Source organism: Podarcis raffonei, chromosome 14 (assembly GCF_027172205.1).
Source record: "Podarcis raffonei isolate rPodRaf1 chromosome 14, rPodRaf1.pri, whole genome shotgun sequence".
NCBI lineage: Eukaryota > Metazoa > Chordata > Lepidosauria > Squamata > Lacertidae > Podarcis > Podarcis raffonei.
Genome location: NC_070615.1, coordinates 38,913,970 through 38,928,994, shown reverse-complemented (window position 1 = coordinate 38,928,994; position 15,025 = coordinate 38,913,970). Strand labels below are relative to the sequence as shown.

Here is a 15,025-nt window from a genome sequence, read left to right as displayed (position 1 = left end):
TCTGGCTTTGCCCCTTGAGACCAAAGGCAGGCGCGAACAACTGCACTTCCTTGTAAATGGCTGCCCTGGAGAAAGCAGCTGTGCTAGGCAGAGACATAGCTTCCCTTAGTCACCTGAGCAAAAAACATGACCTGTACCTGAGGAGATGTGGCATGAAGCCCTTGGCTGCCCACCTTTCCCTGAATCGGGGAAAAGTGCCGCTTGGTGTCATGTAGTCCTAGAGGTGTAAGTGTGGCAATTGTTAATTACTTAATTAATCACCTTTCACAAATATGAATCATGGATTGAATCATAGAATTGTGGAGTTGGGAGGGACTATGAGTGTCCTCAGAGTGTCCCCTGAGATTAAGAGTCTCGTGCTCTACTGACTGAGCTATCCCATATATATATATATATATATATATATATATATATATATATATATATATATAAATATATATATACACATACTTTTTTGAAAGATAAAAAGTACATAATTACAAGTGAACAGAGTAAGATAAGACACTAAAAAGAAAAGAAAAGAAATAGTACTCATGTAGGAAACAAAACAGAACAACAACAACAACAAAATTTATGCATTACAAGAAAAGGGGTATTGTAGTTTACCAGACTTTTTAACCCAATACAGTATTTACACATGGGCAAATTCAATGATATTTGGAATTCAGTACTCGGTTATTAAGGTGATGTACCAAATGCAAAACAGCAAGGAAAGACCCAGCTGAAAACAGAACAAAAATGACAGCGAATGATTAAAAATAAAAGCCAGACACACAGCCAATACCATACAAAGCAGACATCTGTGACAAAGGCCAAGGCTATGTACACACTGTACAGAATTCCTTTTTTAATACATTTTAATTAATTTTTTGACATATCATTTCCAACAGTCATTTAACATACATTCTTATCTTATACAATATTTTAGACTTCCGTCAGCTACCTCTGAAGATTTTCCACTCTTTATCACTTAATCTACATTTCTTAATTTCTCTATTACTTTTAAATGTCCTTAACTGATAATTCTCTTCATAGTCTTCAGTGCAATATTTTGCATAGTCCTCCTTACAAAACTTCTTGCAGTCCTACTACTGTAATCTGTTTATTACAATTGCTTTTCAAATAGTTCAAATATTTACTCCAGTCCTCTAAGAATCCCTGGTCCTGCAGGTTTCGAAACCTTCCTGCCAGTTTGTCTAATTCTGCATAGTCCATTAATTTCATTTGCCAGTCGTCTTTCGTCGGTAATTCTTCTTTTTTCCATTTTTGTGCCAATAATATTCTTCACACTGTACAGAATTCTTGGAGGGAAAGAGTGTGTTTCGAATGTGCTTTAAAGGTATAAAGGGCGCACAGTCATCTTGCTGAAACTAAAGAAAGTCTCCAACTCTTTCTGGAAATGGCAGGTGAGGGGCCAAACCATGTCCCACTCAGGCCTCTCCACTTGGCCCACACGGCTGTCTCCACCAAGCCACACCCACTTCCCCTACACCTGGCATCACAGGTGCCAGGCAGGTGAAGACTCAGATGGGCCAAAAGCAGGTCTGCAGGAACAGTTGATCCTGGGCACTTCCCAAGGGCTGTGTCTGTTGCCTGCATGGTTTGATTTCAACTGGTCACCTGGTATTATTATAATGTCGGGTGACTGGCAGGTGGGTGGCCCCTTTCTGTCCTCTATCCAGATCATCGGGGGCATGAACAGAGTTCAAGGACACGTTCCAGCCAGACAAAAACATTTGGGAGCGAAGCAAGGTGAGTGAGGAGTGTGGCCTTGGGAGAGTTCTGAGGGCCAGATAAAGCCGCATTTGGCCCCAGAACCAAGGCTCCCTCCTCCTGCTTTAAAGTGACTTCTGAACGATATAATATACAGTGGTACCTTGGGATGCAAACGGGACCCGTTCTGGAGCCCCATTCGCATCCAGAAGCAAATGTAACTAGCAATGGCATGTCTGCGCACGTGCACATCGCTTTTCGCCGCTTCTGCGCATGCGCGTGACGTCATTTTGAGCGTCTGTGCATGTGCAAGCGGCGAAACCCGAAAGTAACGCACTCCGTTACTTCTGGGTTGCCACGGAGCACAACTCAAACACGCTCAACATGAAGCATATTCAACCCAAGGTATGACTGTATATTAATAAGAACCCTGTGGGAAAGTGATTTATGATCAACTGGAAGTTTTTATACACAGTGGTACCTTGGGTTGCAAACACCTCAGGTTCCAAACACTTTGGGTTACAGACTCCGCTAACCTGGAAGTAGTACCTCGGGTTAAGAACTTTACCTCAGGATGAGAACAGAAATTGAGCAGCGGCGGTGCAAGGCCCCATTAGCTAAAGTGGTACCTCAGGTTAAGAACGGTTTCAGTTTAAGAATGGATCTCCGGAACGAATTAAGTTCGTAACCAGAGGTACCACTGCATTCTTAAACACAAAATCTGATGTAATCAACCTGCAAGCGGCAATTGTTTTTCTCATCTCAATGAGGCATTTTCGCCCTCTGAAGGAAGTGGTCTCCTGGAAACATAAATTCTGAGCCACCAAAAAGAATCAGATTTTCTCTCCCCAGGCACGGCGGCTCGAACCCTCCCGAGTCTTGTTACTCCGCATCTCAAGCGAAACACATTCCCTGTCTTTCTCCAACAACGCCTGCCGACTCTTCAGAAGCAGTTGGAATTGCCAACCCCCAACCTTGTGATTGAGTCCAGGGGGAGAAATTTTGCATCCATAATGCAACAGGTAGCAAACTTATTAAATTGCTTTCCGATATGCTGCCAATTATTTTACCACTTGCAGAAGAGTCTCTGCCCTCGAGGCTGTCAGACAAATAAGCCTATCGGAATGAGTCTGATGCCGCATGAGCTCCTGTTTTACATCTGCGGTGGTTTCTCTTCCCTCGGCAGTTTGAGAAACCAAAGGGGCGAACGAAAAGGCAAAACCTTTTACAAACAAACAAGTGGATGGGAAGAGTCATTTCCTGCTCTTCACATGCAGGATAATGGGTCAGTGGCATAGCGTGGGTTGTCAGCACCCGGGGCAAGGCAAGTAATTTGCTCCCCCTAACCCGTGGATTTTAGCACTGCGAGTGCGAGTGCCCCCCCAGATGTTGCGCCCAGTGCAGCCGGCCCCCCCTGCACCCCCACGCTACACCACTGTAATGGGTACCATGGAGACACAGCATAGTCTTCATATTGAGACCTAATTCAAGGACAGTCTTTGAGCATAACTGTCACACAAGAGGCTCGAGGTTGCATTAATGTTCAAATTTGCAGCGAGATCAGCTGTTCAGCAAAATGGTGACATCCAGGAGCGTGATTAAATTTGGGGGCTGAAATGAAAGAGGTAAAGGGAAATGAACATTTTGGTTACAGCAAGCGCAAAGATATCCAAGCATTCCAAAGTAGAAAGGGACATTTCGGAAGCAACTTTTTTGACGCATCGAAAAGCCGTGACTGGATTCTGACACGTGGTTGCCGCCTCTCCAAATTGCTTGTGGGGTGGGAATCTAATTGAGACCATCGGTGGAAAATTAAAAACAAAATTATTGCCCCATCAGTATCAGTGGCTCATCTAGTCCAGCATCCTAGTCTCTCAGGGGCCAACCATATTGGAAATCTACAAGCAGGATCTGCCACAGTACTAACCCCACTTATGATTCTATAATTCTATGATTCCCAGCAACTGCAATTCGAAGGCATAGTGCCTCTGACAGAGGGGGCAGAACATAGCCATCAGAGGAGCATATCAGCTCCTATCGTCCAGCTCAGACACTGAGATCCAGCTCCGAGGGCTTTCTAGTTATTCCCTCACTGAGAGAAGTGAAGCTGCAGAGAACCAGGCAGAGGGTCTTCTCAGTTAGTCACCCTCCCTGTGGAACGCCCTCCCATCAGAAGTCAAGGAGATGAGAAACTATATAACAGGCATCCCCAAACTCGGCCCCCCAGATGTTTTGGGACTACAATCCCCATCATCCCTGACCACTGGTCCTGTTAGCTAGGGATAATGGGAGTTGTAGTCCCAAAACATCTGGAGGGCTGAGTTTGGGGATGCCCGCTATATAACCTTTAGAAGCCTTCTGAAGGCAGCCCTGTATAGGGAAGCTTTTTAAGGTTAAATGTTTTATAATGTTTTTATATGTGTTGGAAGCCACCCAGAGTGGGCAACCCAGTCAGATGGGTAGGGTACAAAAAATATATTGTCGTCGTCATTGTCGTCGTGAGTAGCCTTTCATTAGCGTTAACTTCCATGATTTGTCTAATCCTCTTTTAAAGCTATACAAGTTAGTGCCTCTTGTGAAGGCGAATTCCTTAGTTTAAGTATGTGCTGTGCCTGTCCTGAATTTTTCAACGTTCATCTTTGTTGGACGTCCCTTAGTTCTAGTGTGATGAAAGTGAGAAAAACTTCTCCCTGTGCTGCACCCAACAAGCCAAAGGATCAGACCTAATTCTATAGCACAATGCCCTGAAAGGGATATACCAAAAGTTGACCAACCATTCTGCCCTCGGTTTCCTAGGCATGAGCATCTAACAAATTTATATCCCTGTTTCTGCCCATGAAACAAGCACTGTCTAAATTGCTGTCATTTCAGTGTGCTTCCTCCATCTGTATCGCAACGAGAGAAAAGTAGGTGGTTTTCCATGGTTGTCAAACTGATCTCTCTCCAGAACAGAAAGGAGTTGATTTCCTTCCCATGAGAACACAACTGTGCTCTGATTGAAAGCAAAGCTCACTCCTTGCTTCTTTTTTTAAGGGGGGAATAAATTCCCAGTCAGAGAAAGTGTCTAATTTTAATTTGCTATGCACCGACAATTGACTTCATGCTGCAATTTAATGCATGTGAAGTTTTATTATAATTTACCAGGCAAAAAAGTGAACCAGAATCGAGCTCTTCATTCCAATGTCTCATTAGAATGCCTCTTCCTTCAAAGTTCACATGTTTGGAATTATAGAGATTGTTTGGTTTATTAATTAATATTTATTCATCATCATTGTCATCTTTGCAAATAAGGGTTTGCAAAGTTGAGTAAAGAAAGGGGAGAAAAACAAGCAGCTCAGGAACAGAGGAAGCTGCCATATTCCAAGTGAGACACTGATCCATTTAGCTCAGTATTGTCCACATTGACTCTCCAGGTTTTCAGACTGATGTTTCTCCCAGTCCTTACTGGAGACATTGGGGACTGAACCTGGGACCTTTTGCATTCAAAGCAGGTGCTGTACCACTGAGCTATGGGTCTTCTATAGCTTACAGAACCACCCCTATACATGTTTACTCATAAGTAACTCCTGCCCTTTTCAACAAGGCTTACCCCTGGGCAAGTGTACACATGACTGTAGTTTTATACTACCACTGTAATGGAGATCTGCATTAAATGTTGCAAAGCACCCCTAATTATTATTATTGTGTAGTTATAAGATTATTGCAAGATCTAATACGGTGAGATAATGTTAGGCAGGGTGTGGTTGTGACAACCATGAAGGAGCTGAGCAATTCTGAATTTGCCAGCACATTAATGGGCTCCGTTTGATCTGTTATGAGGAAACAGACGACACTATAAACACTGAAAACCAGTAGGTGCAGACCTTTGGAAATGAGCAGGAAATAAATATTTGTCTATTAGGAAGGTAATTCTCCCTCTCCTCCTCCAGAGCAGGCGAGAGACATACAACTTTCCTGCGGATGAATGCTGCTGTTTTGCCCAGGAGGATTTTGCGATGAACATGTAAATTAAGCCTCATGTTTAATAGCAGGAGAGGGTGATCCATGAACTGCTTCCTCCCCTGCTTTCAATTCACGCGAGTCCATTTATGCTATAAGGAAAAGAACCCTAGGAATTTGCAAGAGGCTTTTTCCCAGTAGGCCTTTGGCTTAGAAGCAGAATCTGAACAAATCCCACTAACAGAGCATTCGGGGAAGGGGCAGAATGTTGATAGCCAAGCAGCCTATACCGAATTGGAGAACTTTAAAAGAGGATTAGGCAAATTCGCAGAGGATGAGGCTAACCGTGGCTACCAGCCATCGTAGCTAGGCGCTACCTCCGCAGTCTGAGGAGAAATGGTATGTTTTGCTTCTGCTGTCAGAGTCCATATGTCTCTGAAGGCCAGTTAAGGGGAATCACAGGTGAGGAAAGGACCCATCGTGTCTCTTGAGTGACTGGATGGGAGACAGAGAACAGTGTGTGGAGAAAGCAGACTCTCCAAGAGACCCTGTTTTCCAGGGACAGTCTCAGATTTACAGAAGCCGTCGCAGTTTCTGATTTGATCCCGGAATGTCCCGCTTTTCCTTAGGACGTCCCTGTTTTCATTGGAGAAATATTGGAGGGTATGGAGTTATGTGACTCCCCAAGCCAAAGAGATAAGTAACTAGACAACCTTTAGAAGACATCTGAAGGCAGTCGTGAATAGGGAAGTTTTTAAATGTTTTATCTATGTTGAAATTCACCCAGGGTATAAGAAAATTTTAAAAATCATCATCATCATCATTCCCTATTCTAATACTTCCCTATTTAATAATAATAATAATAATAATAATAATAATAATAATAATAATAATAATAAATAATAATAATAATAATAATAATAATAATAATAATAATAATAATTTATTTATACATCAGCCACTCTGGGTGGCTTCCAACTGAATATTAAAAAAAATATAGTGTCAGACATTAAAAACTTCCCTAAACAGGGCCGCCTTCAGTTGTCTTTTAAAAGTAAAATAGTTGTTTATTGCGTTGACACCAGAGAAGGTAATATTGCCTTTCATCAGAGAAATGTTGGCAGGTATGAGGAAGTCTCCTACCCTACAAAGGTAATAGTTACGCTCGTTGCTCCACCCATTTTGGCCACTGCCCCCACCCGCCAGTAGCGTGTGGCCCTCAGAAGGTTGCCCAGAAAGGAATGCGGCCCTCAGGCTAGAAAATGTTCCCCACCTAGAGGACTAGAGACATGGCGGGCATTTTGATGGAAGTCTGCTGTTCATTTGAAGCAGACTCCCCTTGCCTCTCACAAGAGGACTGTCCTCCCTAAAGCAGGGCACACGGCCACCTCATTACAAATTAGAACCAAGCTCCTCGGGGCCAGTGACACAGACACATTTCCTCTGGATAAACGCAGTCTCCTTTTCTGGTCCACATGAGCTCCGCTATCTTTGATTACTAATTCACTTGCTTGTAAGACTTTCATTGCGCAAATGATAACCGATACCAACACCATTGTTACTTAGCAACCTGAACAGTGCTTTGGATATTTCGTTTTTTAAAAAACAATGTTGTTGTTTTTTAAAAAACAAAAAACACCACAGCACTTAATCTATCATCTGTCTAATAAAAAGGACATATTATGAATCAAACATGAATCATCTGCTATAACCAGCTTGTAAACATTCGGTATTAATGATCCCTTTCATTCACAAGTGAATTCTGAAACGCCTGGAGTGTTGCACTACGGCAATCAATTTCCTCCTCACAAAGTGAGAGGGAAGACAGCCGTAGGGGGAAGAATTGGGGGCAGTAAAACACCAATAGCCACTTTTGCAGGGAGCCTGATCTGTGTAGCCTCAGGGGTGGGGAACCTCAGGCCCGAGTGGACCTTGGCCAGCCACACACCCTCTCCCCAGAAAAGGCACCCCTTGAGCGGTTTTGCCTGGCTGGGATGTATTTCTGGAAACTCCAATAGTGTCTCTCTGGCTTGTCTGAATGGAGGATAATACAAAGATGATACTAATGTCATGCCCCCATTTGCCTCTGGTCCTGCTCATGATCCTGCATGGGAGTCCCCTATGGCGGCCCAGAGGGGACCATGGTCCTTGGAAGGAAAGAGTTTCCCCATCCTTGCTTAGCCTATAAGGGAGAGATAAGACCACTGACGCTTCTCCCACCCAACAGTTGCATTTGCAGAGGCAAATTTCTAGTTGTGACATCTTTCTGCTCTACTGGACAGGCTACATTGGATATGTTCCTCTTTTTAACTGACTATACATAGAATTGACATATTTTTGATGGGTAGCTCAGTTGGTAAAGCATGAGACTCTTAATCTCAGGGTTGTGGGTTCAAGATTTCTGCACTGCAGGGGGTTGGACTAGATGACCCCCGTGGTCCCTCCAACTATACTATTTTATGTCAGCTGGAAGAGAAAAAACCCCTCACGAAGGCATGGTTGTCCCAACCATGTTGCTCTTAATTATTGGCTCCGTCTAAATTTAAATCCCCCCAGTCTACTGCCTTAGTGACACAAGACCCCCATAAAAGTGCGTGGTTTAAAATTGTGCACCAAAAACTCCTCTCCTGCGAACTCCACCCACATCAGCTTCTCATGACAGGCTTTATTAAAGCAAAAAGGCTAATTGGACAGCGTCTGAAGGTCTTTGAGCAACAGAATAATCTGGCCCAACCATGTTGAAGCCTTCAAGCATGTGCAGCGTCAACAGATGGATACACATCTGCACAGGCATCCTGCGGTGGAGCCAGCAGCGTGCCCAGGAGCGTATGGTGGAGCAGTGGCAGTGTTCACCTGACCTCCTGACAGATGATATGCGGCTTCCTTATCATGAAGGAGAGGGGGAGGTCAGCATGGTGTATGGTGCCAGCAGGAGTGCTGGATGGGTTCAGCCGGTGTGTTTGCACCGCGCTGCACCAACCTCCTTTCCCCCCTTAGCGTCAAGCAGCAGTGGCAGCAACCCCACAATCAGGTGAGCACCGCCATCCCAATATGGCCACCAATGCTGAGCTTGCCTGTGTTGGGGTCCATTGCAATCATGCAAACAGGACTGCATTTGTTTTGGCATGTTATCCCTAAGTATGTTTTGTTCTTGGGATGGGGAGGGGAAGGGGAGTACAGAGTTTAAGTGAAACGACACAACACTACCAAAGGTTTGCAATGGTAAAATATTAAAACTGAAACCAAATTGAACAGCCTGGGAGGCGAAATCAGGTTTTATTGGCTGCCATTCTGGTAAAACCGAGGAAAAATATAATAAGGTGTTATCTCCAATAAGTTCCCCCACAACTGCCTCCAGTGAGGATGATGTTCTCCATATCAAAATCCTGTTGGTTCATCGTTGCTGCTTTTTAAAAAAGCAACTGTGATATTCCATCTGGGATGGATCCCTAATGTAAACAAATGCCTTCCTCAGGTCCCAGGATTCAGTCCTGTTTAGGAGCTATGCTGGTCAAAAACGCCAGGACTCTAGCATGACAGGAGCTCTTTTTGCCTCATGTCCGCCTCATCTTCTGCTTCTTGGCTTGCCTCTTCATGTCCTCAAGGCTCCCTGCGTCAGAACCTGCCTGCCCCAGCGTCCGCACCCCTTGGAGACGGCTGGTTAGCTGGAGCAGCAGGGGGATCAGCTGGAGAGGGGGCAGAAAAATGCAGGTGACCATGATGGACCATTACAGCAACAATGGCATAATATAATCATTAAAGATAGGGTGAGGAAACCTCTTTTTTTCCTTCAGCCCAAGAAGCCCTGCTGGGCAGGGAATATGTGTCAGCAATGGGTGGGGACAAAGGCAAAAGTGGGTGGAGCAATTAATGTCAATTTTACCTCTGCTCAATAGACTATTACATCCAATGACAGCCCCTCTCTACCCTCCCATCTAGGCAAGTGAGGGGCATTAACAAACTTCAAGGACATATTCCAGTCAGGCAATGCCACTTTAGCATGGTGCCAAATGAGTTCCCAAGCCCCAGACAGAGAAGGCTAGAGAGGCCAATTTGGCTCCTGGAAAAAAAAAGAGTAAAACTGCAACACTACTTACACTTACACACAGAGAGAGACATTTTACCTTATCATGGTTGTAACCAGCTAACAGGAGCAGCAGCGTTAATGGCAGGGCGATATAAGATCCTTGTGCAATATCCTGCTCAGGCAGCTTTCTCTGCAAACAAGTCAAAGGTGCGTGGCTGTTAGTTCCTACAGAACACTCTTACTCCGATTCGTCCCTTTGTTTAAAAAATAAATAAAAAGGTCATGTGTTGCAGTTTCCCACCCTCCCAAAGTGTGATTGCCCTTTTGTGTAGCCTTTCCCAGTCTTTGGTCTGCCCATGTTGTTAGTCCCATCATCCTTGACCACCAGCCTTGGCGCTTAGGGATGATGGGAGTGGTAGTCAAACAACATCTGGGAACCAAAGCTTGGGAAAGGCTGCTTTGGAGTTTTGTTGCGGTTGCTCAGTAGAAAGGTCAAGAAGTATGTGCTTGACAGCCATTGCTCCTCTTCCCCTGAAATGCACACTTGCAGGGCAGTTGATTAATTTCACCATCATCATTCTCCACTATGCATTTTGGAAAGCTGCTTGTTTGCTATGTATTGGGACACATCTTAAGATATTGTAACAAAATGTTGCATGATGCTTTCGGAGATTGAGGAGCAAGTTTTCATTTATTTTGGATATGATCGGATTTCATTTTGAATCCGCTGTTTTGAAACTTTTGGGTGGGGGGCAGCGGTTTCTTTGAATTGAACCAGGTGTCTGGCTGTTAGATCACTTATAAAGCGCCAAAAATCTTCCCTTGGAAACAAAGCAAGACCCAACTTTATTGAGAGCTAGGAAAGCAGAAGAGCTGGAAATGAAAAGGGAGCCCCCAGCAGAATTTTCCCTTGCGCGTTTGCAGAACAGGCTGGCCAGAAGATGCTTACCGTAGGACTGAAAACCAAGGTGATGTGTTTATGGTACCCAAGGGTGGTGAATGAAACTTGAGGCAAGGTGTAGTCGTACTGGGACCTGGAAAGTGTCGAGTCCAAAAGTACCACGTAATTCTGCCAATGAAAGAACAAGAGGGAACTGCTAGCATTCAGTAGGGGGGGTATACCCAGCCATGAGGGGCAAGCAAACAGGTTGTGGTGAGAGTTGGCAAGGAGAGAAGGTCCCATTCTGCTGCTCCCCAAAACCTGGAGCCTGCATCGCTTGCATTCCCAACCTTGAGTTAATGGGCCAGCAAGATAAATGCCACAATGCAAAGCTGAACAGGAGAACCACGATCTTCCAGTTTGTCTGTGCACTTGGCCCTAAGTCATGGGTCTTCAACCAGTCTGCCAGGATGCCCAGTTGGCTCCACAAAGCCATCCCAGCCGGGTCACGGTAAAACTGTTGTTGCCAAATGGGACTCCGGCTACAGCTAACCAAACCAAAAAAGCACTCCCTCTGGCGTCTGGGCTAGACACATTCTTCTGATGAGAAACTCATTTCATCTATTTCTACGAGTGCTGCAAAGCGGCAAGAGACTTTTACAACCAGAAAGATATTTCTGGCTAATCCTACAGTAATGTGTGTAGCCAGGGAGTTCTCCACGGAGCAGGGATAGAAGCGTCCACTGAGGTGGGAAGCTTGTGTTGTGCAGCATTTGCCATCTTGAGTCTTGTTTTTGGAAAAACCCAAAATCACTGGTTTTCAATAGTTTCTCCATCGTTTGGCTAGGGACAAGTGTAAAAGACGGCTGGTTTTCATTTAGCAGCAATGCTAGGGCAATACTACGGAAATGGCTCTGTGAACTGCCATTTGAGGATTAGAATGTGCCTTATTTGCACTATTAGGTATAAATCACTATTGCACTATTAGGTGTAAATCAAAAGTGAGTATATGGAAGTAGGCCCCGTGCTGCAGGCTTGGGAGTCAGAGGTGGGCCTTGGGGCTGGACCAGTTGAAGACCACTGGTGTTGACAGTGCTGAGCTAAATGAACCAGCACTTTCTGATCTTCCTATGCAGAAGGAAGGAAAATAATACCTCTCTGTCCCGGAGCAATGGTGGAAAGTGGAAGAACAGAGACTGGCCTAGCGAGACGGTGTGGACTGGGTTGTCAAGGTTCTCACTTTTGTAAAGCTTCACCTGTGAGGGGAGAAGACAGAGAAAAAGGCATACAGCTTTTACTGGGATGGTTAAGATGGCGGCAATCTCATCCCCCTCCTCAGTTCTGTCTCTTCCCAAGGCCCTTTGGTTCTAACTGCAGAGTTGCCAACGTGGTACCCATGGGCACCAGGGCCCCTGCCAATACCTCTTCTGGTGCCCACAAAAGGCCCCAGAAAATATTCCCTCAAAAATTCACAATGTACAAGAATGAAGAGGGATTGCCTTTAATAAATCCATGCCCGGGGGGGGGGGGTGTCACACTGAGGAATCTCAAAAAGAACTGGAAAGAGGTGCACTCACCCATAAGGTAGGCAGATGCTCCGAGGAAGTGATCACGTTGCCACTCAGATCAAATTGGTTAATTTGGCGGAAAGCGATGATATTCACGTCCTCAATGTCATTGCTGCCAACCTACAATATGGAAGGTGGGGTGGGGGGGAAGGTTCCTTTAACACCGGCCAGATGGAAGGCTTCGGATTAAATATGCTGCTCATATCAGCTCTCTGATCAGCTCCCTCGGCCGTAAAAATGAACATTCACGCTGCATTTCAGGCACTGCTGAAAAGTATGTCCTCCTTCGTGTATGGAGGGGGGGGGAGGCCATGCACAAATCAGCTTTTTTGGAGAAGAACCGGGTATGAGTTCCCTGAAATGTATTCCTCAGACTCAACTCCTAAAACCGAAATAAGGAATTAGGCAGCAATTGCCGGTGATTTCCCCACCTCTGATTCCATCACAAAAGGGCAGTGATTTAGAATGCTAAAGCGAAAGAATGATACTCCCTTAATGCTAGAACCCAGGAAGATAAACAATATGATTGTCTGTGATCATACAATAGTAGTTGTTCACACAGAACATGAAGTATAGAATTTGCTATTGCTGGACTTGGTGATTGTCACCAACGTGGATGTCTTTTCAAGGGCATTGATTCATGGAAAAGAGGCATGCCAATGGCCGTTAGCCACCATGGCTACACAGGAAGCTGCCTTATCACGACTCAGCAGATTAGTCCACCTGGAACAGTCTTGTCCACATGGGCTGGCTGCATGGTTTCACAGAATGGGGTGTTTCCCAGCCCTACCTGGAGATTCAACTTGGGACCTTCTTAGATGAGAGGAGCAACTGCTGGAACAGGCCAACCAGGTGCCTGTAGGAAGGCTGCAACCAAGATCTCAGTGCAACAGCGCTCTCCCTGCTTGTGACGCCCCACAGGTGGTATTCAGAGGCACAGTGACTCTTGACAGTGGAGACAGAACTGTCGTCACCATGGCTAGTGGATACCAGCAGGCTCAGCCTCCCTAAATCTGTCTAATCCTTTTCTAAAGTGATACGAATCGGTGGCTGTTCCTGCATCACGCGGGAGTGGATTTCAAAACTGCTGCAACGCACCTTGAGACAGCAGGCAGGAGAAGGATATAAACAGAACGTCGATTTCATCTCCCTCTGCCAGAATGGGTAATTTCTTAGACCAGAGGTCCCCCAACCTCTGCTCATGGGTTATGGGTGGAGAAGGGAAAATGGAATCCTCTTGCCATGCACGATAAACCATTTTATAAACCTTGTGTTGTGTCCCCCCCCCCCCTGAGCTGCCTTTTCCCCCAAAACCAAAAAAGAAGACCCTAAACCACCTCAGTTCGAAGATAATAATTTTATTATTTATAACCCACCCAGCTGACTGGGTTGCCCCTGCCACTCTGGGCAGCTTCCAACAAATATAAACACCTAATAAAACATCAAACACTAAAAACTTCCGAATACAGAGCTGCCTTCCAAAAGTTGTATAGTTATTTATCTCTGATGCTCTGATCTATTCTGCCTGCCCCTTATTCCTTACTCAGTGGGCCTCTGCAAATGACTAGCTTCCCAAACAGCGACTATAAATGGTCTGTATAATTCCTGATGTTTCTCCCTCTCTCTCTTTTTTATGGTCTGAAAACTCTGCATGAAACTAAATAGACCGTGAATCCAGTAGTCCAAAAATTGTCTTGTTGCTTGACCAGCCTGAACAGAAGCCTCTTGCATGGAAAAACTGTTTGGATGCAGAAATACAGTCCTTCCTTGCTAGTGACCTGTGAAACCATCTCTCCCGCCCCTGTCCTTTGGTGCCCATTTAAGCTGGCTTCTGTGGAGTGGCCTTATTACCCCAGTTAAGTAGATGCTGGGAGAGGATTCTGTCCATTGTAGCAAAAGCAGAGCCCAGAATTCACTCAGGGTCTAAGATCAGGCTTCCCCAACCTGGTGCCCTCCAGATGTTGGTGGACACTTGATTGCATCCAGCCCAGCCGGTGTGGCCGATTGTCAGGGATGAGTATGGCTGGGAATCCAAAGCAATTTGGGTTGTAGGCAACTAGGTTTTAACTCAAGAGTTATGCCCACTGAAATGACTGGACCTTAGTCGTCTTTATTCCTTTCAATGGGTTTATGTGGAATAGCCCTGGATACAATGCTTTGAAGTCGTCCAGGCCCCATGCGCACTGAACATTTAAAACAGTATCATAACACTTTAAACTGCTTTGGCTTCCTTGCAAAGAATCCTGGAAGTGTAGTTTGGGAAGAGTGCTGAGAGATGTTAGGAGATCTCCTATTCCCCTGACAAGAGTTACAATTCCTGGAATAGTTTATCAATTCCTCTTCCCAGTGAACTGTGGTGTGATTCTGTTTTAAATTTAATAGTCCAGATAGGGCCCCAGTTGCTGGTTAGGACAATTGTGGAGAGAGCTGTCTCCTTCATGCCCTATTCATGGGCTTCCTAGTGGTTGGCCACTAAGGAGGAAACAGGTTCCTGGGTTAGATAAAACTTTGGCACAGTGTACGTTCTTACATTCTTGTTAACCGTGATAGCCGAGCAAAACCTCCAGATTTAGGGGCAATGTACCCTGGAATGCCAGTTGATGGAGGACAAACAAGGGAGTGAGCTATCCCCTCCATGTCCAGCTTTTGGGATTCCAGAAATCTGTGAAGTAAGGTGTTGGAGTAGACAGACCAAATTCTGATCTAGCTAGGCTTTTCTTATGCTCCTAACTGAAGGATTCCATGTGCCATGTGCACAGAACAGCAGGTGAACAAGGTGTTAAATTTAAAGGTGGGAGAATCGCAGCATGCACACACACACACACACACACACACACACACACACACACACACAAAACTGGTAGTAGCAGAAAACCGGCTTCAAAGTGAGTGAGCAAC

At 45.2% G+C, this 15,025-nt stretch overlaps 1 protein-coding gene across 1 annotated transcript in view; it reads right to left on the bottom strand.

Moving 5' to 3' along the window:
• Positions 1 to 8,899: 8,899 nt before the first annotated feature.
• Positions 8,900 to 15,025, bottom strand: part of LOC128401285 (nodal modulator 1-like) — a 34,100-nt gene continuing 27,974 nt past the window's right edge. The window contains exons 27-31 of the mRNA XM_053364107.1: positions 12,137 to 12,247; positions 11,714 to 11,815; positions 10,629 to 10,748; positions 9,777 to 9,869; positions 8,900 to 9,338 (exon numbers count right to left, since the gene is read on the bottom strand). Coding sequence (XP_053220082.1) covers positions 9,207 to 9,338; positions 9,777 to 9,869; positions 10,629 to 10,748; positions 11,714 to 11,815; positions 12,137 to 12,247 — 558 coding nt within the window. The 3' untranslated portion in view covers positions 8,900 to 9,206. The remainder of the gene's footprint in view (positions 9,339 to 9,776; positions 9,870 to 10,628; positions 10,749 to 11,713; positions 11,816 to 12,136; positions 12,248 to 15,025) is intronic.